This window comes from Notothenia rossii (genome assembly GCF_949606895.1).
Source record: "Notothenia rossii genome assembly, chromosome: 5".
Classification (NCBI taxonomy): Eukaryota; Metazoa; Chordata; class Actinopteri; order Perciformes; family Nototheniidae; genus Notothenia; species Notothenia rossii.
Window position 1 is genome coordinate 84,959,489 of NC_136903.1, and position 22,895 is coordinate 84,982,383.

At 39.8% G+C, this 22,895-nt stretch overlaps 1 protein-coding gene across 1 annotated transcript in view; it reads left to right on the plus strand.

Moving 5' to 3' along the window:
* Nucleotides 1–22,895, plus strand: part of LOC307041193 (caM kinase-like vesicle-associated protein) — a 43,674-nt gene that overhangs the window by 13,526 nt on the left and 7,253 nt on the right. Inside the window, exons 2-4 of the mRNA XM_079684518.1 lie at nucleotides 19,569–19,676; nucleotides 19,762–19,893; nucleotides 22,484–22,558. Coding sequence (XP_079540644.1) covers nucleotides 19,582–19,676; nucleotides 19,762–19,893; nucleotides 22,484–22,558 — 302 coding nt within the window. The 5' untranslated portion in view covers nucleotides 19,569–19,581. The remainder of the gene's footprint in view (nucleotides 1–19,568; nucleotides 19,677–19,761; nucleotides 19,894–22,483; nucleotides 22,559–22,895) is intronic.

Consider the following 22,895-nt stretch of genomic DNA (forward strand, 5'->3'; position numbering starts at 1 on the left):
CTTTGGCCGACAGTCGGCCAAAAAAGGTGTCGGCACGGTTGAAAAGACACAACGGTGCGGGACACACCACCGGGCCTTTAAACTACTGGACTGGGCAATGCAATATATTTTCGAGGAAACATCATTTTATTTTTAACTGCATAAATGGTTTAGTTATTTTAGTTTAGCTTTTTGTCTAGTTTTTAGACTTTTGCACATTTATTCTTTTAAGTCCTTTACTCTGACTTTTAAAGATTACTTTCTAGTGTATGTCATTGGTCCGCATTGTTTTGTTGCACACCACACAGTCCTTTTCTTTAATTAATTTCATGTACATTTAATATAATCGACTGAGCTATAGTGTGACATGTAGTCAAATGTAATGAAATGTACTTTTTAAATGTTGGCCATGAGGGTTGTGCAATAGGTCGCCATTGCCAGTATGTGTGTCTGTGTATTGTGTTTGTTCAAACGGTGTATGACTGATGATATGTGTATGTCTCTTAATGTCTACTATGTTTGTATATGTACATGTATGCGGAACTGCAGGACGGAGTCCAGAACAAATGTCCTTACGGGGACAATAAAGTATATCGTATCGTATAGCCTCATTCTTTTACAACAGTGGTCATACTCTTTAATGTATTATGTAGTAGAAGAAAATAAATGTACTCCTAAGATTTTAAAGTGGCAAATCTGTCGGAACTTTACAACCATTAAAAAACAAATTACTTGGTACAATAAAATGTGTGGGGGGGGGGTGTATTTCTACCAAAACAATGAACTGAAAATATGTGAACTTGCTGACCTATGAACGCTATTGAAGGTTTTATATTGATCAACAATGTTTGCGACCCCCCATTTGGTGATTAGTACAACGAGAACAAGGCATCAACATCTGACTGATTATTCCATTAAATCCGGAAGAGATTTCCCTGGATGTGAAGAAATAACAATTCCACCCACAACAAGTGCAGCCAAAGGCAATATAACAGCAATATACTGTAGTAGACTGGAGAACTATGTAATTATGTACGGTACACAATACACAGCTCCAACTGTATACATGTACAAACAGTCTACACCTTTTTCATTGAGAAGGGTTAAGATACTGGAGAAATGGGTGATTAGGACTAATAAAAAACATATTCGAAATGTCCTTAAGGTGCATAATGTAATATCTCATTCCAACAGATAGGCTTTAGATTCTTCAGAGGCTACTAGCTTTTATTTATCAGCCAGAAGACATGTTTCAGATGCCACCTTAAAAACAGAACTTGAACCAGGTTCTCTTTGCTTGTGTTAGAAACTAGGGTTAGGGTTGGGTTAGGTTAGGGTTAGGTTAGGGTTACAGCTAAAAATGACATTACAAAATAATACTGTATATATTGTTATGGAAGAGGAAAAACTGAAGGTTTTACTTTCCTGAACACAAACTGGAAAAGACAACTGAGTATTTTTGTAACCGAAACAATATGATATGCTTTTTTGTTAAGTTGCAATTTTGAACAGTACTGAGGTTATTTCGTTTTTTTTTTTATGAAAGGTAAAAATGGAAGGACTGAAGCTGTAATACGTTATATTATATATACGAATATTTTAGCTAATGCCAATAGAGTGCCACAGTTACGCGTCCTAAAACCCGGAAGTAAGTTAGCATTTTACCACATCCGGTTCCTTCCACAAAAAACAATACAATTTCTCCATAGGATTTTGGAAAATAGCTCGAAATAAGGTCTGTGGTTGACACAAATTGAAGAGATAGATCCTACTTTTCAAATTTTTGAATCATAAATCAGATCGATAGATTTATGATTCGAAATTTTTTAAAGGGTTTTAGGACGCGTCACTGTGGCCCTCTATTATGGACACAACCTTCGCACAATGCATCCTGGTACATGTAGGAGAAAAACTCCGCTTTGTGGGTAATCACACAATAGGGCCTTTCTGCTTCAATTGACTACATTTGCAATCAACACTGATTGGCCAAATATAAAGGTGGTAAATTGTCCCTTTAACAGTGCTGCAGCAGAACGAGTTGAGACAAGCATCACACTAACTAACACAAAGTGATTCGATATCATTGTTCCGTTTTCTAGGCTTCACTCCAAAGCAGCATGCATAAGAGAGAAACTTCTCTTTGGTTTCACACCAAGCCAACAACAGCTCTGCAGCAGTCCAACCCGTCACTTTCTTTCCTCTCCAAGAACCTCCTAACACACTTCTAACAAGCAGCGGCATGGTGCCCTGGCCGTGAAGCCTCTCCATGCTGTTGAGTTGTATTTGCTCCCTCAGAATAAAAGAGAATATAAATGAACATGAGGATGGCATTAATGATTGGACTTGGATGGAAAGCTAATGAAATCTTAAACTGGTTAACTTCTGAACAACAAGCAGGCCTGTGTACAAGATGGAATCATTACCTCCTCACCGGTTTTCATCTGTTAACTGAGTTGAGCTGATTCAAAGTTGGTTTGAGTGAGCCAGGTCGATTTCAAGCACACAAGTCCTTTCTGCCTTTGCACAAACACGTAAGACCTTTCACTGCAGTATAACTGTTTTTGCTGACTCGCTGGTTTAACTGAATATCATATTGACTCCAATGTACACATATTGTTTACACGTACATATAGTTATTGCATTTAGACCGAGAACATCATTTGCTTCATGTCTGATATTATTGTCTCGACTTCAATTTGGTATTGCCACAATGACATATTATTGTAAGCTTGCTTCTTATGTATATTTAATATGTACATGTTAGCATCATTTTCACTTTTGAATGGCACGTTTTGAAGTCTTTTCACTCTTAAGTTCACCCTTTGCACATCTCCTGCAGATTTCATTAGCAAAAAAGACATCACACAGAATGAAACTAAACCATGCAGATATCCGCATCTTCATCACACATGCATAGCCTATGAGCAATGTATTCATCATAGCGCATTCGGTTTCATTTGTGCTGGACTTCAGAAAAAAACCTCCAGATCTGCCTTGTTTTAAACATCAGGCTCCGGGTGCAGCAGCGGCAGCTCAGCCCCTATCCACCCCCCCCCCCCCCGACCCCCTCCTCTGTCAAAGGCATTTTCATGCTCTGAACCTCCTATTTTCAGTTCAGTGAAATGATGATATAAGAAGCCTCCTCTCCCCGGTGGAGAATAGAGCTGTTCAAACTGAATGAGTAGAGAGAATATAAGATGGAGCCAGCATGCAATGCTACGCAGAGATACAGTGGAAACTAATGAGCGCATTACACACAATCTATTTACTTTAGAGGAGGGGAAAAGCAACCAACTGTGTGTGAGAGCACAAGGAGGAAAGGGGCTGTGAATAATTTGTTGTCATATTAGAGTAAAATAGAGATGAATGTGGTCTTTTTGTAGAACCCGCAGAAGAGGAATTGGTTTCTTTGCCAGGAAGATGATGTCAGACTTGTACAGTGTATGGCTGTCTTTTTCTTTGTGATGAGATGTTTTTGCATTTTTATTGTTATTCTGTCAGTCAATAGATAAATCATCCACCACATAATCCAAAACTATAAGGAATCAACAAAGGGTCTAATGACCATTAGGCACAAATCAAAAGAAGAAAACTAAAATCAAAAGAAGAATCCAGGTTACTTCGTTGGTCCCCTCACTTGTTATCTAGAGCTTTCCCTTATCCCCAGTCAATTCTGAAACATCTATTCATGAATAGGCACCACATTTTCATTCAAGGTTCCCAGAGGATGACCCCGAAGATTTTGGTGATACCCTGAGACCAAAAAGAGACTTATAATCTCAAAACATGACTCCAAGTTACTGCTAATGTTTCTCCGTAATGACTGGATGTATAGCAGCTGTTCGAACTAGTTTGCCATATCATATCATATAGGTCATGATGTATATGGTATGCACACAACACGTTTTCACTGCCCCCGAATTATTCATACAGAAAGCAAAATACATTTTCACCATGTGTGATTTCAAACCTAGGCCATTTGTGCAATACGTTTTTTCACCACTAAAAACAACATGCCAACTGTACAGGTGTTAACCTCGAGCTTAGATTTATCTCAGAACTGAACAAAACTTCCATCAATTCTTTAATCTCCTGTCTATTTTATCAAGCAGATTCCTGAAATCATTCGATAAGTGCAAGTGTGTTAAGTGAGTTATCAATCAATCAAAGAAAGGCTAATATTAGCGCAGACATAAAACTGCTGATCTAAAAGCTCTTACATCTGCTTGTTCTCTTGCATGAAGGCAGGCAGCGGGCACAGTGTAATGTGACTCTCATCTGGGCTGAGTTAATAACCTACACGATGTACTATCTGCACTCTTAACACCCGCCACACACTATTAAACAGAGACTCATTGAGGATGTCATTAAAATGTAGGAGACAGTACAGTGAGGCTAATGCAGAGTCTAACAAGACAATTATGTTACATCAGATGTGACACAGAAATGTCATAAATGTGAGTCTCTATGTTGGGTTAAATGGCCTTAGTTTAGTCTACTATCAATCTTAAAATCAATCGCCTAAAGGTCTGACAACGATAAATTCTCTGGGGAAATGATCAACATGTTTGGGGCTATGATTTAGCCAGCGTATACAGGCAAATACTCAATTCTCTCAGTGCTTAATCTATTACGATTAGCATTTTAGGGAAAGGAGTTGGAGTTGAGAGCATGGGCGTCACCGTGTTTTGAAAAGTGGTGGAGACACAATTTGCAGGAAAAATCGCAATTAATACCATAGCATTGTATAACTACTATAGAGTGGTGCAGTGATGATGTATTTGTGTAGGCCTAGTTAGCATCGCAAAGGGGTCTCTTGCCAAGAAGCAATTGGATATTCCCATTGGATTTCAGTTAATGCTGTCAAAATTATCACGTTAACGGCGGTAATTCATTTTTTGAAATATTTAACGCATTTAACGCATGTGCAGAATGGCCCGCCCCATACATCCCACCAGTGGCAGCGCTGGGGGGTAGGCTACAGCCATACCAAGAAATGGCTTAGCCCCACCTTAGCCCCACCATGAAAAATTAAGTTAAAGTAAGCCAAATAAAGTCCGCCAACTCCCGAGGAGTAAATTGCACAGACAGCAGTTAGTAAGATTGATTTCAGCAGCCACTTGTCTGGAAATACCGAAGACTAGAAACGGTTTTGAAAACTTTTGTCACGTAGTGATCGTCTTCTCAATAGAACATCTTTGATAATGTCTTCTGGCCAATCAGAATCAAGATAACGGCATGGTGTTGTTGCACGAAGTCCAGACGGAGAATACTTTTGTTGTAGTACAGCTCTATATACATCGATACAACATTACGTGTTGATAGAAATCAACACGTAATGAAATACGGTTTGATGATTGATAGGTGTGTGGGCTGTCTTTCATTTTGACACACAGAACAATGTTATAATAAACATACATACTGTACGTTAAATGGATATATCCGCCTTCTTTCATTTATCTTTCCATTCCCACAACAATATACATAAAGAAATGGCATATTTTGGACGTAGTTCGAATGGTGATTAATCATGATTAATTAATTTTTAAGCTGTGATTAATCTGATTAAAAATTGTAATCGTTTGACAGCCCTAATTTCAGTATATCGCAGAAAATGAACTCTGTTGCAAACACACATTCATGATATGCTATATCCACATGTCACTCTCAGAAAATTGAATAATCAATACAATCAGAAGAAATAAAAAGCTACCAGTAGGCTATAAACGACTACATCACTGTTGCATGACTTCACGTTACCTGCGCTGAGCAAAAGATGGTCTCATGTCAGTGTGATGGCGCTTGTAGTCTCTTTTAGTCACTTGTTATCACCCGCCGTTTTTATGACACACAGAAGCTTCAGACATTCAAGAGTGGGGTATTTACTGACTAAAGCTTGTGTTCACCACAGACATTATTTCTGGCTTCTCACCACAAACACGTTTGAAAAACTATTGACTTTGAGACAAGGGAATCGGAAGTGACAAAAAAGCAAAATTATTCAGAGGTTTTAGGAATGGATTCTGCACCACTCTATTTATTAGCAAAACCTCTAGACCTAATGGTATCCTTCAAGACAGTTTGCTGCTGGTCGTTCCTGCCTCATCTCCTGAGGTGGACAGAACCTCTAAAGACCTGGTTTTTGCTCTTCAATGTCTCAAACCTGACTGAGCAGCATGGCTGTGCGACATGTTCTCAGAGAGAGAATGAAAAACTTGGACTAAAAGAAACTGTCAAGTGTTTGTTGACGTTTCTAAACAGGGCATAGACGTTTTGGGGGCATTTTAGAATCAGGCTGAGGAATTATATTTAGCTCATATTGCTTTTTTGTGGAGCTAAAAAGGTGAATAATCCAGAGAGACCTCAAAGTATTCTCATGTATTGCTTTTCGATCGGCAAGCTCTTTTCAGAACATTTTCAACAAATTATACTTTCAAAAAAGTGGTGGGGACCAACTGGCCATTTCAAAAACTGGTGTTCAAGGTTCAAGGCTTTTATTAGTCATACGTACATAGCAGAGTATTTATGATGATGAACATCTTAGGTCCAAGGCTCCTCCAACAGGGCAACACAATAAAACTGAAAAGAACTGAAAAAATATTGCAAGTAAATACAAAAAGAAAAATGGTAAAATAGTGAAATAGTGCAATAAGAGTCTATATACAATATAGACATGTCCTGAGCGTAAAGGAAACCTATGGTTGACGACGTCTACAAACAGATTGTTTCACAAGTAGCCATTAAACAAGCTAAATTGAGACTTAGTCTTCGGACACAATCCGATGGGTTCTTAGATTGCATTTCTGCCACTAGAAGCAGAGTATACAAGGAAACCAGAAATCTTCCGATACCACAGTGGAGTCTCGTTGGCTAAAGATTGGGTTTAAGAGATTAGGCGTGTGGTGCAGTGGGTTGTGCGTTGGTGTTGGGATCAGGGGGTCACAGGTTCAAACCCCACTGCAGTCAGCATGTCGTTGTGTCCCTGAGACACTTCACCCCAAATTGCTCCTGTGGGGATTGTCCACAGTATTGAGTATGTAAATCGCTTTGGATAAAAGCGTATAACAAGTGACATGTAATGTAATTAGTCTACCTTGCCTTCTGCTTCATCTCAGCTACAGTGCGTCCCAATTCCCCCCATATCAAGTTCATTACAGGAAATAGTTCAATTCACAATGGGGAGGCATTTACCATGGCGTAGTATTGTTCGCTTTGAAATGCTATTAATTTACAGTCTCCTCCTGTCAGTTTCATTAATGGTCCTTCATGAATTTAATGCTCATAATCTGTGTCACTTTCGCAATACCAATTCCACAGTCAGCACTGAGGGGACTTTCAATTAGTGTGAGCTCGACATTAAAACCGAGGCCGTGTTATTTATCCCTGCCTTGAAATGATAATATATCATGTAATGTCGATTTTATGCGTGGCAATTAAAGTTTCTGTCCACTGAAGCAGCTCAGAGGAACAGGAAGCTAATAAGATGGCAGCGCAAGGGCTTCTGTGTTGTAGAGGAGAAACTCAGCCACTTCTTTGTGTTTTCCTTTTTCATTATGGTAATTTCAAACATTCAAAGTTAAAGTAATTTGATCATGTGACAAATTCGTAAATTTACAGGTTGGTTTATAACTGCCAGTCACAAAATATGACCTTTCATAACCTGTTTAGCTTAATGATTTTAAACATTACAATTAACCTGTGATTTTGCAGATTTTTTATTCGCCCAAAAACCCCAGAATGAAAAAGCCAATAAGTCATTAAAATCTTGAATAATCACAGGTCAGTTGATGTGTCGACAAAAGATGCAATAAAATGCAATGCATAACATATTTAACGAATGAATAATGAAATACTGTCACGATCTTAGTTTAATGTCACGATTTTAGTTTTGTCTGTCTTGTCATGGGTTTTATTTTGCATTTCTGTTCTCCCTGTCTTCCTTCCTGTGTTTTCCCTCCTGTCTGATTGTGTTCACCTGTTGCCCTTGTGTTTCTGCCTCCCCTGCCCAGCTGTGTCTTGTCCTGTGATTACCCTTCTTTATATTTAGTCTTGTCTTCCCCTGTGCTCCTTGTCGGTTCTTTGTCTTTCCTGTCTCCCTCCATGTTGGGCACGGTCAGTTTGTGTTTTGATACTACCTCGTGCTACCTGTTTATTTTATGTCATTTTTTTTTTGTCATCAGCTTTTTACATAAAGCTCGCCTTTTGTTCCTTGACCTTTTTCTCTTTTTTATACTGCATTTGGGTCATACCTTTTCCCGAATCCTGACAGATACTGTACATGAGGTATATGTCTCCTTATTGCTCCAATCAAATCTAATGTCTAATGAGTATATTTTTAATTGGAAAATATAAATTGTGTTATGGTCACATAAGGGGTTACATTTAGCTATGTAAATATTTTTAGACGGAGCCGCAACAAGCAGTAATAAAATACCATAAATGATAACCTTTGTTCTAATTTTCTTCTTTCTGTGATACTTTAACTTCTGTACAGCATCGGAGAATGTTTGTTTTCCTATTGTTTCAGATATGGTAATGAATGCGCCATGCCGCGTAAGGACAACATCTAGTTTATGTTACTCATTGCCAGGCAGACAAAAGCACTCTTCTAGATAAGCTGTTGTCTCAGACCCTTCATTAACCCAGTCAGCCTCACGTCCGCCCTGCGCCCGCCTCCTTCATACATTATTTGACCTGCATGTGTAATAACGGCATTCAAAGTGTTGCTCTCACCACCTCCCGTTGCGCTTCACTTCACTCCCACCAATAACTTCCCTGCACCGGACTAAAAATGACATAAAGGTACAGGAGTTTTGACAGCAGAGCCATAGGAAGGGCTAAGATTAGAAAAAGTGGCCCTATTTGTTGCAAATAGGAAAGGACAGAAATGTTGTTAGTACAGTGCACTATAGGCCTATGGATTCACACTGGAATGCACACAGAGCAGCCAGGCTCTCACACACTGCCTCAGGATGGACTGCCTCTCGCTGTTTTATCAAAACAAGCCAGCGTCCGCTCTCACTCTCTCCATATAGGGAAAGCACTTATGAGCCATCTTACCTGAAGTGTATTGTATATATAGGCTGTCCAGGTCATTCTGAAGCACCCTCAGGCAGCCATTTCGGGGGTCAACAGTGTCCATGCCGGCGTGGGTGGACTGCAATTCGAAACGTACAATTTCGCTCCTCAGCAGGATACAGATGTAAAATATGTTGTTTGTTGTGCTTCTGCTGATGAACAGTTAAGGTATTTAATCAATTTCATAAGTTGTTAGCTATTAAATCAATTTACTTGAAATGTTGCCATCAATGTAAGTGCCACTTACTTGATATAAACATAATTACTTGCATAAGATTGTGGAGTTCTTCATGATACCTATCATTGTTAAATTACCCTATAAGCACATTAATGACTGTGCTAACTCTCCTCAAACCAAAGCGTATGTTTTGAAACAAAAAACACAGTTCTGATTCCTCTGGAATAATAATATTTCAACTTTTATAGTCTGCTGTATTCAACACATTCTTTTTCGGCACCCTCCCTTATCAGACACACCACAAAATCAATATCAAGCTAGCTCTAGTAGGCTAGTAATAACCATTGTTGGGCAGTAAAGACCTAACCTAGCCGCTGGATGGTGTGTCATCACTCCTGTGGTCGGCCTGATTGTTAAACCTCAACGTTTTTGTTTTCCATTCCTTAGAATTAATACAAAACATAAGACATCTGGTTGTGAATGATTTGTACATGAGGTGAGTAACCAAAGTAAAGTTTTCATTTGAAAAGTCATTCTCATAGAACATAGCAATTAACTGGGCTCCTCATATTCTGCTTTGTTCATTCAGAATACTTATTTTTAAAGATAGTTGCTTCGTGGATCAGACTCCCAAATGGGCAAAAGCCATGAACAAAATAATTTAAAACATATGCTGAAAAATCTCCACAAAGGTAATTTAAGATGCAGGAAATGAAGTGTCTCCCCCTGGCAAGCCAAGTAAGGCCCACAATTCCCATTAAAGCATCAGTTGCAGCGTCAGCTTATCCACTGGCTTGAATACGTTTAATAAATTATGTTACAAAACTACAGCGTCTTAAATTCACAACGACTGTGTGACCTTCAGGTTGAACAGACAAAATGTGGCAAACAGATCTTACAGTTCTTCTGCGGGCCCACTGCTCTAGGTCTTTGGTTATCTGTGTTTTACAACAATTGAATGTGGGAAATTGACAATAACATGAATGCTGTTGGTAGCAACAAGTCGAAGGAAGACTGAGGTCCAATTATTCTTATTGGGGTTCTACTTTCCTGTAGTGTGTTGTATAGGTTTTTGTGCATGTACAGTAAATGGTCTGCAAAGGATACAATCCCAAAGTTCCCTCCAGAGGGAGTTTCTTCTGCCAATAGAAACACTTGTGCTTCTATTGGATAGCACTCCAGCACATTGTACGTGATAGGCTAAGGGGCGGGACATCTCTTAGCAGTTGACAAATCACAACAGAGCCATCCAGCTAACCAATCAGAGCAGACTGGTCTCTGGTTTCAGACAGAGGGTGAAAAGAGGTGCTGCAGCACAGGCAGTATGAGAACAATAAAGACATTTTTGAACATTAAAGCATGGAGACATGTCAGAGTAGAGACACTAAATGCAAAGAAGAACCTGAAAATGAGCATAACATGTCCTCTTTAAAAGGATTCAGCAGGAGTTGCCTTGAAGATCATTTTACAGTAGTTACAGGTGGTGTAGATGTGATCAGCTAAGAAGCCTGTCTATACTGAGGGGGTAACAGTTTTAAGACAGTTTTTGCCAAAGTACAGAGAGACAAAACATACAAAAATATGCCGCTGCGGGTTTCTGTCCTGCTTAGACGATGCCTCCTCTAGCTGCATGCACACAGGCTCTGAGCAGCTGTTCACTGGCTTTGTTATCACATGAGTATAGTTGATGACAACAACTGCCCTGCCTAATTAAACCCGTGTCTGAAGCAGGAAATAATGGTTACAGTCGGCAGCATGGGTACAATATAAACCCCAGTGTGCCGGTCCTGGGAGGGCGGGCCATCTATCAGCTAGCAGAAGTACAGTAAGATCCTGCAGCCTCACCTCCCACCTCCCCTTTACAACATGTTGTGAGAGGGAGCTGTAATTATTCCTCGGGATTCTTGCACAGGGCTAGTTTGAGCCTCTGGTGCGGCAATTGATTCGCCATGGGGCTCCGATTGCCACTGTGAGAGAGGAAGACAGCATGAAGTGGGAAGGAAGCGAAGTGGAGGAGAGGGTTTTCTCAAGCTCACACTGCTGAAGAAGCCACTGCAGTGTTTTCTTACTCGGTGTTCAGAACGCAGCAATGTGAGTCAGAAACAGAGCTTTATTTGAAATGAAAGGCAGCACATACAGTGTTTTCTAAAGGCAATTGAATCAGTAGGGTCCATGGCCTTGAATAAGTCCTCAGAAAGAAGGAGATTGCATAGTTTTCAATCCTCCGTGAGGTCTGGCAAACAAATGAGGAGGTGTAACGGATTCCCTGAGGATTTGCTAAGTGAGGGGTGGGGGCTGGCGCTGACAAGTAGTGCAGCGCCCTGAACTGGGATTAGAGGAGTGCTGAGGAGAGAAAGCTGGTATTTATTACAGCGCTGCCAGGGTTGGCATGTTTCCGCACACTGTTAAGCAAACTTAGCCATTCCTCGATACAAGACCCTCAAGCCCAGTGAGACCCACCGCCATGCATAGTCAATTCAATTGTGTAACTTCTAAAAAAACCTAATCCAACATTCATATTCTGCAGACAGCTGATTGATGCAACTTTCCGCAATTTCCTTCCCGCTCATCTTCCCTCATTAAAGACCTCTGAGCTCCTCCACTCCTGTGCTGGCCATGCAAAGGTTAGAAACAGCTGGCCTAATACGCCGCAATGCAACTTTAATTAGTGCGGTGAAACCCCCTCGAGACAGTGCATGCACACTTTTATGTCACTTTTATGTCAACATCTCCAAGAAGCCATTTCCATTTAAAAAGACATAATTCTTGTAAGTAGCAGTAATGAGGCAGCGTGCGGTGATGTTGTTTCTTCCTCCCCAGTGAGAAGTGCATCCCTGAATACATTGAATGGAACTGAATTAATGCAGTTAATTCACCGTACATGTGCGATAATATACATATAAAGTGACTTGGTGTTCTTCGGTGCCCATTTCTAGTGATTATAATATTAGAAATATTCAGGGTACAGCGCAGCCGGGGCCAAGTGCTGACAGATTTAGATTTATTGCATAACATTAAATATTCCACCTTTAGTGTACCGTTCATGGAGTAAATCTCATTACTTATGGATTCTCCTGGCCCTTAGTTCAGCCCTTCGTCCATAAAAGTTCACTGGGAGTCGGACAGCTTTGACGTTAATTGGTTTTTACTGTATAAAGCAATTACAACCATGAGCACTTTCATATTTGCCTGTTGTGCTCTTGGAGCCTAATAGCTACAAGCTCACAATAACATTTTATATTAAACTCATTTGATTGTGGTGTTTATTTGTATGAGAATCTTCGCAGGGCTGCCTCAATGATATTTGAATGTGTTGCTTTGGATTACAGCTACCTTACAGCTGCACACGCTTCACATCTGGCACTTCTGATGTGAAGAAGCAGAACATTAATTTGCACAAGTGTGGTCTCCTTGTAATACCACTTCTAAAATGCAACATTCATATTTAGAGCTTGAATTCAAATTTGGAGGAAATTTAAGGAAACATTCTCTCGTATGAAAATGACTTTATAAAAAGTGGATACACGTTTTTCAGGGTTTTAATCTTTTCTCAGGAACATCTACATAAATAGCAATTCATTTTGGGCGCTCCTTAGTCGGACCTCAACAGGTCTGTGGTGGGAAGCTGGAGCAGTTTACCTCAAAATGTACATCAAGTGATTCTTGTAAAAAACACTTATTTTGGCCACAGGAGGCAGAATTGGACCCAAAGCCTTTTAAACAAAAGTATCATTTATGTTAAGTTATGAAAAAACACTATCATAGGAAATGTGAGTACGGAAGCTTATCCTGACGAGACCACTTTTTCACTTGTTCTTAATTCATAGACACAGAAGAGAAAACCACTTGGATCTCACTCAGTGGACCTCCGGAGTGTTTCTTTCTCACATGCCTCTTAGGGCCTGTCTAGATATGTCCCATGTCACATAACATCAATCATGTCAGAAGAGATTTACACCACTCATCTACAATTGTGCTTGAATTGCAAGTCACATCTCTGTCATTGCAGCCCAGACTGACCTCTCACATCAGGCTCCAGTGTTGTTCACTTCCGGCTTCTCACTTGCAATATGAGTTGCAAAACAGGGAAAAGTCAAAGAAAGCGGAAACATCTGTGAAAGCTTCATGCATTTTTGCACTGACTACACACCACCGTAAGCAGCAATAACTACTACTAGATTGTCAGACTTCATGCCAATAATTCAGAAATCTTAAAAAGTAAAGAAATTAAACTTATTTCTTTGCCAGATTTTCCTTCATTTCTTTATTTCAAAAACCACATGTGCATCTGTTTTATTTCCACCCCAAAAAGAAGTAGATACTAGTATTTTAAAACTTGTGATTCATCATGACTAATCACTGATTATTATTGGGATTAACGCAATAACTTGTTTTATTGGTTGACACCACTAATGCCCCCACAAACCTAGGGAGCGGTCGGAAAATTATTTTACAAATATAAATCATATTGGTTATACTTGTGACATTAAACATCATTAAAAGCTTACTTAAAGGGGACCTATCATGCAAAATGCACTTTTTTATGTCTTTTATACATAAATATGTGTCCCCGGTGCGGACGAGCGGATACAGATTTGCTGCCGATCTGATGTCAAATCGACAGCGGACCCACAGAAAGTTGCTATCAGAAACAATGCCTGACGTGTTTTGGACGTAATCTTGTCTTTGTTTACATTAGCAAGCCTCGCTAACACTCAGAGCTAACCTGTACTGTAGAACAAATGTGTTTAAAAAGCAGGAAATAAAAAAAGAACTCACCTTGTGATAAACCCGCAAGAGAAAAAGCATTTGAGCTCCATACTGTTTCAGAAGTAATCCTTGATGTGGTTTAGAACAGGATGGCTTTTTATCACAGCAGAATTTAACTTTATCTCCGGTATAATTCTGATCAGGCATTAGCTCCGCCTCCTCTTTTTTTTTTTCAAGCTAAGGTCCCAAAATCCTTGTTTCTCTAACAGGGCTGTAAAAGAGGGGTTTGAGCAGAGGCATGGCTACAATAGGTGATCTGTTTAGTATTTTAAACTTCACAGACATGTTTTATATAGTTACGGCCCTAAAATATATTTTCCCATAGGTCCACTTTAAACTGTAGCCCATGTTTTGTTTGAATGCACAAATACTCAACCCTAGTTTCCTCTGAATATTGCTTGAGTCAAGACAGAACAGATGTGTTTTCTACATCCTCCAGTCTTTATGATTACTTCTACTCTCATATAGTCCTTTCAACTGTTTCCCCAGGAAGACATCGTGAAAAACGACCGTTCGAGCATCCTTCTCGCACTGATCTCATCTAAGACTCACAGACTTGTCGCCGGGCCCATCTGTGTTGACCTTATCTCCTCCTTTCAGCCGAAGGCAAAGTGCTATCGCAGTCTCTTCAGGCAATTGCAGGACATCAGCAGGGATGAAAGAAAATGAATGTCAAGGGTGTTTATTTCCTAATGTCGTGTCTGTCCTTGTGGGTCTGAGGCTCTGACCGATCCCCGGGGACCGAGGGAAGGTCTGAGCGACAGAGAGATGGGTTTTCCGATGGCTTAGCTGAGCCTTGTCAAAACAAGATTACCAGTCTGTTCAAAACACTCAAAAGTCGTGTTTGCTCGAGGAAATCAACACCTTTACTAGATGGAAAAAATTACTCCAAATTAAAAGGTTTTTACAAATGCATTAAATACAGTTGGTTGGAGTTATTACCACTTACTACATGTATCAGGATTTGAGCAACTGTAAATTATATATTGCTTAGTGCAGCTTTGAATTTGAATTAAACACGTTTTTTGGGGCACAACAAAGCAATAAAAGTGCCTTAAAGGTCACAAGTCTGCAACGAATATGCCTAAAAATGGATACTTTTGATACAGTATGGAAAAGTTTAGCAGGAAATGTAATAACCAGGATCAAATTCTATTCAAACATATTGAGAATATGGGGCACATTTGTTCAAATTAAACTAAATATATTGCTCCTTGATAATACTTTTTTTACTTGTATATTTGCTCCAAACTCTTTAAAACTATCCTTACTAAGTGTTTAAGTAGCCTGGACAGTATAGAAACCGCTGATTGTTCTATGACTTTTCAGGAAAGGAACACATTTTGCCATTGAACATTCCCGAAGCACCTTTTATGTTTGCTTCAAAACACATTTGGAATCAGTAGTATATATTTCCCCCTGTCAAGGAGGTTATTTATTTGGCTTGGTTCCCTGTGCGTTTGTCAACATTTAATGAAACAACTACAGGCACAATCTTCATGAGACTTGTTGAACAGGTGTAGCATTGGCCAATACACTATATAACCCATTACATGTTGGATCCTTATCACAGGGCGGATGCACGCATTATCTTTCACTCATTTTTTACAGCCTTGGCAGAGGTCTACACTCTGAGTGCTTCTAGTTTGATCTGTTTTCAGTTTATGGTGCTGTGGGATAAGGAAGGTGTAGTGAAAACAGATCATCCATCAAAATGATATACAATCTCAATGGCGTGTTTTATTTGATCATATTTTTCATCTTGGCTATAGCTGAATGTTGTCTATGTAAAATATAGATTGTACATAACTGGCGAGGCTCAGCACTGTTTAGCTTCACTTCAGTAAATCTGTTCTGGCCTCCAGTCAGCAGGACAAGTGTGATGCATGGGCTCGGATCTCCTGTGCATCCTCATTAAGTGGCTGCTGTACGAGCCAGAGGGGGGGGGACATGGGGAACAGGGTGAAAGAAAGACAGTAAATATAGGATTTCCAAGAAACAAGGAACCATTTCTCCATCTTTTCAGGGAATGTCAGGATGGGATTACTGCTCAGTCAAGTGTCTAAAGGCTTAACATACCAAACAGGTACCGTCCGTTTCCCCGAGGCGTCGCCCAGCATTATACCAAAGCAGCAGGTAAAATAATCGTTCTTACTGCTGCATTAAAAAGTCTTGACACAGTGCACTTCAGCGCTGCATTTAGCCTAATCCTAAACTTCGCCCAGACTCGAGCACTACGGTACAAGGCTTTCCCATCGATTTCACGAGGAAAACGTAATTCGCCCATTGCCTCGCCTAGCTGGAGGAGAAAGTGCATTCCGTCTAATAGTCCCAAGATCTTTATCACTCTCCATCTTTCTTTCTCTAAAGCTTCACTGCAGTAAATCAGGGGAGATATAGCAGGGTGGCCCAGCCCAGCAGATCACATACTGGGCTATAAAGCATCGCAGGCCATCGATCGGTGCTCTTGCAGTGCAGATAACAGTCAGAATATGGGGTGGTAATGTCTGAATGCTGCTGATGGTGGTCCGTCCAAATGGGCCCATTATGCAGCCTCAGTTATACGATACCACACGCATCCTCTCTCCTCTCCGAATGATTCTCTTCTCTCTTTACAGTAAGTCACACGTTTGGTAACACTTGATATGGAGTCCATACCTACAGTATAATGTGTCATTATAGCACTTTACTGTATAATTAAGCAATATCACACAATAGATTATGATAAGTCTGGGACTGATGCCAAACAGTAAACATTTCCCTGCACACTAGCTTGCTTTTTTGGGACCCGGAGGTCAGCCACTTTATATAATATACATGTATTTGTATGTTTTGTTGTGCAATCAGGGATATAACAGTCCGTTGGCTGTTGCTTTTGTAGAAATGCGTAATTGTACCTTCTCCTCCATCCAGTAACTTTTAGCCATTAGCCGTTTAGCTTCCATACATGCAAGTATTTATGTTTCCCAACTTATTATTAATGAATCGCCCACTCACTGAATATACATTACACATGTTTATGAGTGCTTATAACTGAAATTAAAAAGTGCTGTAAGAAGATTACAACTTCATTTACAGTATGTTCAAAAAATGCAATATAGACATGGGCTTCGTGTAACGTCTTTTTAAAAAACAAGAGCAACTGAAACCGATATATGGAGCTAATCCTTTGGTCTCTCTGAATGTCTGCATAGTCTCAGTGAGTTAGAGTCATTTCCAGTACATGGACCTGAAAAACAATTCTCCACTGAATGTGCTTTTTTTCAGATTTCTTAGATTTCATTATCATCAGAATCGCTCTCCGTTTCTCCTCTCCACAATGCAACAACTCCCCTGTGGACCGTTATAGCTGCTTGCAGAATATATTTTTCTTGGGTAATATAGATTTTTCTTCCTGACATGCTTGCTAATGCTTTGCTTCCGCCAGACAGAATAACATCCATTTAATCCACTGGCCCTGCAGAACTCCGCTCTCTTGTCTGCAGCATTTCTTCACAGAGCCACAGCCTTTAACACGGAGAGATGGTACGGTATTATCGAAAGTGAAAGAATCCGAGTCAGCCAGGAAAGGTCAGGCCCTCGCACCGACTACACAACGCAGACTCTGAGGAGTGCAGGAAGTTGACAGAGAGCACAGCTTTCCTTCGGCAATTTGAGGCGTCTCGGCGCTGCATCTCGTTCACTTAGATTGGATTACAAGTCGGTTGGTGGAGCTACAGAGAACAGATTGCCCTTCTTTTCACATGATGCTTAACTTCTTATGCTGCCTGCTCGCATTTACATGTGGACATCCATCATCCGGACTGTTGGTGCAGATGGATGCTTGTGTGGCTAGGGGAAAAAGTGTTTTTCACACTTTATTTAACTAGATACATTTGGCTACGGAATCATTTTTCAACACTGCAGCTGTGCTTTGGCTCCAAGCAGCCTAACTTACAGAATATCCAGTCAGTAATGGTAGTGTAGATTTGTTGAGTTTTTTCCCACTACTACTGCTACTACACTACAGCCTCCATTTGAAAGAAAATGAGTGCATGAGAGCATAGTCCACAAAAGAACCCCTTACATTTTGGAGTTAATCCGAATCAAGCGGCGTGTACAGTGTATATGAATTCATTTTCACAGCGTTAAAGAGGCCATTTTATGCTTTTTGTGGAGTTCGATTTCCTGTACTGTGTTACATAAGTTCAAGAGGGAGTTACATTTTTATTTGTTGACATTCTGCAAACGTTTCACAATGTTTTAAGTGGTTATTCCTTTAGCAAGTGGCTGGCTTTGTCATTCAGGTATGAGGACGTGTTTCAATTCCCCAGCAAATGTCAACCTCAAAAACATAAATGATGTCGGTTGAGCTACATACCAGATTCTATTTACACTTATCCAGCACATTCCCTATCCAGCAACCACACTTCCATTGCGCACACACAAAAAACAATATTATCTCAAATTGAATCCCAACTTTTCCTTCATATGGGGGTGAATGGAGCACATATCAGACATTCAGGCATCAGGCTGATTTATAGCGGCCAAGCTGCAAGTGAACCCATGTAGCAACCAACCAATGCACACACACCTTAACTGTAGGTGACCATTATTATTTTACTTTAGCACACTTCCAAAAACTGCTAATTTGCTCTATTTTCTTGACAGGAAGAAATCCTTCTCTTCCCTTGAAACACAAAAATAACAACTCACGCTGATTATAAAACATTTGACTCTCAGTAAAACTACAGAGAAACCCGCAGTAAAGCTGCTGCTCTCAGATTTCACTCGGAGCTATGTGTGAGAGGCACAGGGAGGCTCCGGCGCAATTAGGTGTTCAAGTGTTGATGCAGAGCCAGTAGAATACTTTCCAGTCAATCCTCTCAGAGTCCAGGGTGCTGTAATCGCTGCCTCCCATTGCTGATGGGAAATGCTTCACTTGTTGCTGGGCTCTCCGTCTGTTTTAGCCGTTTCTCTCTCTGCTCCCTGACCCCTGTGTTCTGCAGCCATCACCCCACAGAGACACACAGGAACACACAGTCCAGACTTCACGGCAAAAACATTCCCCTCGCTGTTTTATTACACGCGGTGGATATTAGCATAAAGCTGAGCCTGGCCTTAATTAATGCAGGATCATGAAAGGCTCCGTTACAATGCAGAGACTGCCTCTGGTGGCTCTTTAGCTCTCACTTTTCAAAGGCTATGTCAGCAGTTATTCTTAGTGCCAAGTCTTTTTGCCAAGTCATGATCTACTGTGTAATATTGTGGCACAGTGCTGTGACATCAAGTTTATCGAACATCTATAAAAAGAAAAGACATTACACCCTGATGGACTGACGAATGTGTTGTTCTCATGTTTATATAATGTTTTAATTATCCTTTATTTTACATGTTGACTTACATTTATTTAGCTTATATCTTATTTCAACATGTTTTTTCACATTTATTCTATTTTATTTTATTAATCCTTTATTCTAAAATGGAACAACTGTCACAAAACCCAATTCCCCTCCTGGGTAAATTCATATTTCTGATTAAGAACTTCATTTCTTCTCTCCCTTTTCTGTTTTTCTCCCCCCAGGTCAGGAGTGGCCATGCCATTTGGCTGTTTAACAATCGGGGAAAAGAAGGATTATAACAATCCTTCGGAGGTGACGGATAAATATGACTTGGGTCAGATTGTTAAATCGTGAGTATCTTCTTCATTCGGATCCAAGCCATTGTAATATGTGTGTTACTCAAAGTAATTTCACCTCAATATGCTCATTTCTCAGGGAGGAGTTCTGTGAGATATTCAGAGCCAAGGACAAAAATACGGTTAAAATGTTTACATGTAAAAAGTTCCTGAAAAAGGACGGGAGGAAAGTCCGCAAGGCTGCCAAAAATGAGATCCTCATCCTAAAGATGTAAGTTATTCATTGTGGATTTCTGTGTTATATATGCATGATTAGTTTAGTCGTGAGATGGTGAAGGTCTTTGCTTTTTTCATGTTCTTTAATACTCACTTTAAAGACAACATGAATTTTCTTAAAGGAAATCACAAAGAGAAAAAAAATGTAGGTGCTTAGTTTAATGAGAAAAGTCAAGCGAACCTCATTTTGCTGAGTGATCACACACACTCGCTGTTTCTAAGGACCTTATTTATCTCAAACTCTCTTTCTTATCAAACTTCAGGTTAAACCCACATTAGCATAACCCGAGCCTTATCAAACAATTTGCCGCCGACAGCAGGCGAGGCGGTGGAGCAAGATGAATACGAAAGAGTGATTTCTTTATATTCAAAACATGAACTCATACTCCTCTGAAAATCACACCATGAAGACACCCCACTGCTCCTGCTTTTATCTCCGTATCATCATCATGGGGGTTTGAGGAAATAATCGAATATGATGACACTGTTAAAGGAGGGGAATAATTGCTGGCAAAACATTAAACTAGTTTTGAATTTATAACGCTTTGATTTAGGCATTAAAAAAGAAAAATATTCATACTTTTTTTTTGTTTTATTCGTTCAAATGAAAGAATGGACCCTGCACACTGACACATCTTTGTACTGACAGTTTGGTTGCTTCACAGGCGACAGTTTTAATGACATTGAATATAGTTTCCCAAAATGGTCCTCAAACACAAATCCTGTTTGGGCCAGAAATTGGACTTAACCCAAGTTTTGATCAGGTATAGCCGAATAAAACATTACAGATCATTGTGAAAAAATGATTTTGGTGTTACGTACAGATATGAGATGTCCTTAGCCTACGTTATGTTTGGCTCTTGTAATTATCTATGTACAGGACTTCAACAAATGATCACGCAAAGCTATTCTGCTGTTGAATTAAAAACATTTACGGAGCAGGTAGAAGCTTCAGACATTCAGACATGGAGTATTTACTAGAGATGTAACGATACCAAAAACTTACGGTACGATAATATCGCGATAACAAGTCCACGGTACAATATTTATCGCAATATTGAAAAATAAATGGAAAAAATTTTGATTTTTTTTTTTTTTTTTTTACTTGAATTTGTTTTTCTTTATTAAATAATACATCTGATTTGTACAGCATTTTAGTAGGATAGTAGTATTTTAAAGTGTCAACAATACAATAATCAGACCCTGCAATAGAATAAATCAAGTTTCACTTTAGTTTTTCAAGTAACTCAACTCTAACTCACTAACTCACTCCCTCAGCATCATCAAGGTTTTCTTTTAGGAATATGAGCATGTCCACATTTCCAGGTAGAAGCTGGGATGTTTGGGCGTTTACAATATCCCCTGCTGTGGAAAAAACTCTTGCTTGGTACTGATGTTGCTGGGACAGAGAGATATGCTTTGGCCATGGGTGACAGCAGTGGGTCAAACTGTGCATTGTCTCTCCACCACTTCAATAACAATACAGTTTTTGCCAAGAAGGTGAGGCTTATTGACAGGGCGAGATATAAATATACTGTTGGTACTTGTCAATGTCTCTAGGTATGTACATGTAGCCCTGTAAATACGATGTCCTTTGGTGTTATCTGTTGTTTTATGTTCATGTTGTAACCTACTTGCTGCCATGTTGGACAGGTCTCCCTTGAAAAAGAGATCGATTATCTCAATGGGACCATCTGGTTGAATAAAGGTTTATAAAAAAAAAAAAAAAGAAAAAAAAAAAAAGATTATTTAAGAAAAATTAAAGCAATATAGTATATTTTGTCAGTCTCCCGACGGTATTGAAACATTTATTTACCGCGATATTCGATATATCGTTACATCCCTAGTATTTACTGAAGTATTTTGTGTCATAGAACAAAACAAGAACATCTCTTAAGCTTGTGTTTACCACAGACGTTATTTTATCCAAGCACAAACACATTCAACAAAATAATTGACTTCAAGATGAGGGAACTGGATGTGGGAAAAATGCTCATTTCATACCATTTGCTAAAATCTTCTTCCCTTGCTGCTGACGTAACGGACAGTTAGACACTGCACCTGAGAGTCATGACGCAAATAGATAGTTACGCACAAAGGTCTCACAAAGTTAATACTCCATTCACAAAGTAAATAAGGAGGTAATTTCAGACACAGCTTTTTCACCATTTTGATTTTTTTTAAAGAATAACCTTGAAGAAACAGGAGCCTTTCACAAACTTCCTGCGTGATCAATTGTTTGTTTTTTTCCCTTTTGGACTAAATTAATTCTTAATGTTCCCAGCTGGTGCTGTGTTTGTGAAAGGCGTGATCAGCTGTTCAGCTCCATGCTGCTCCATGGCTGTCTCTATGCCCACATGAACGCATCACATGACATACATCTGGTATCTATGGATGCGCATTTGAGCATATAGATCTGTGTTGTGAAATCAAACTGACCGTGCTCCCTCTCTCCGTGAGGACTGTCGTGTATTATGTATGTGCATTAAAGCAGGTCTTCACATTATTCCCTCCACTGAATGACTGATGCTGACATCATTCTCTCTCTTTGTTTCTCTCTCCGTCTTTGTGACACATCTCCTCAGGGTGAAGCATCCAAACATTCTCGCACTGGTGGATGTGTTCGAGACCAAAAAAGAGTACTTCCTCTTCCTTGAACTGTGAGTCAGATGTCTTATTAGCCAGGGGAAAGGTTCTCCGCTGTCTTTGCTGTATCTCGGGCCTGCTGAACTGTACGTGTTGATGGTAAACTCTTGGGGATAGAGCTGTGTAGCCCGAGGCCCTGCAGATAGGAGAACAGTGCTGAACTCCACTCATTTGGTATTCAGATACGATCGCTGTGCTACCTGCTACATTCTCACCAGCAAGTGTTCTTGGGGGTTATGATTTCCATGGATATACTTAATGCGAGATACTCGTCTCGTCCTTCGAGGACATTTGATTTGTAGATTCAGAAGAAAATGATCAAACACAAAGCAACCCTACGGGGAGATGATT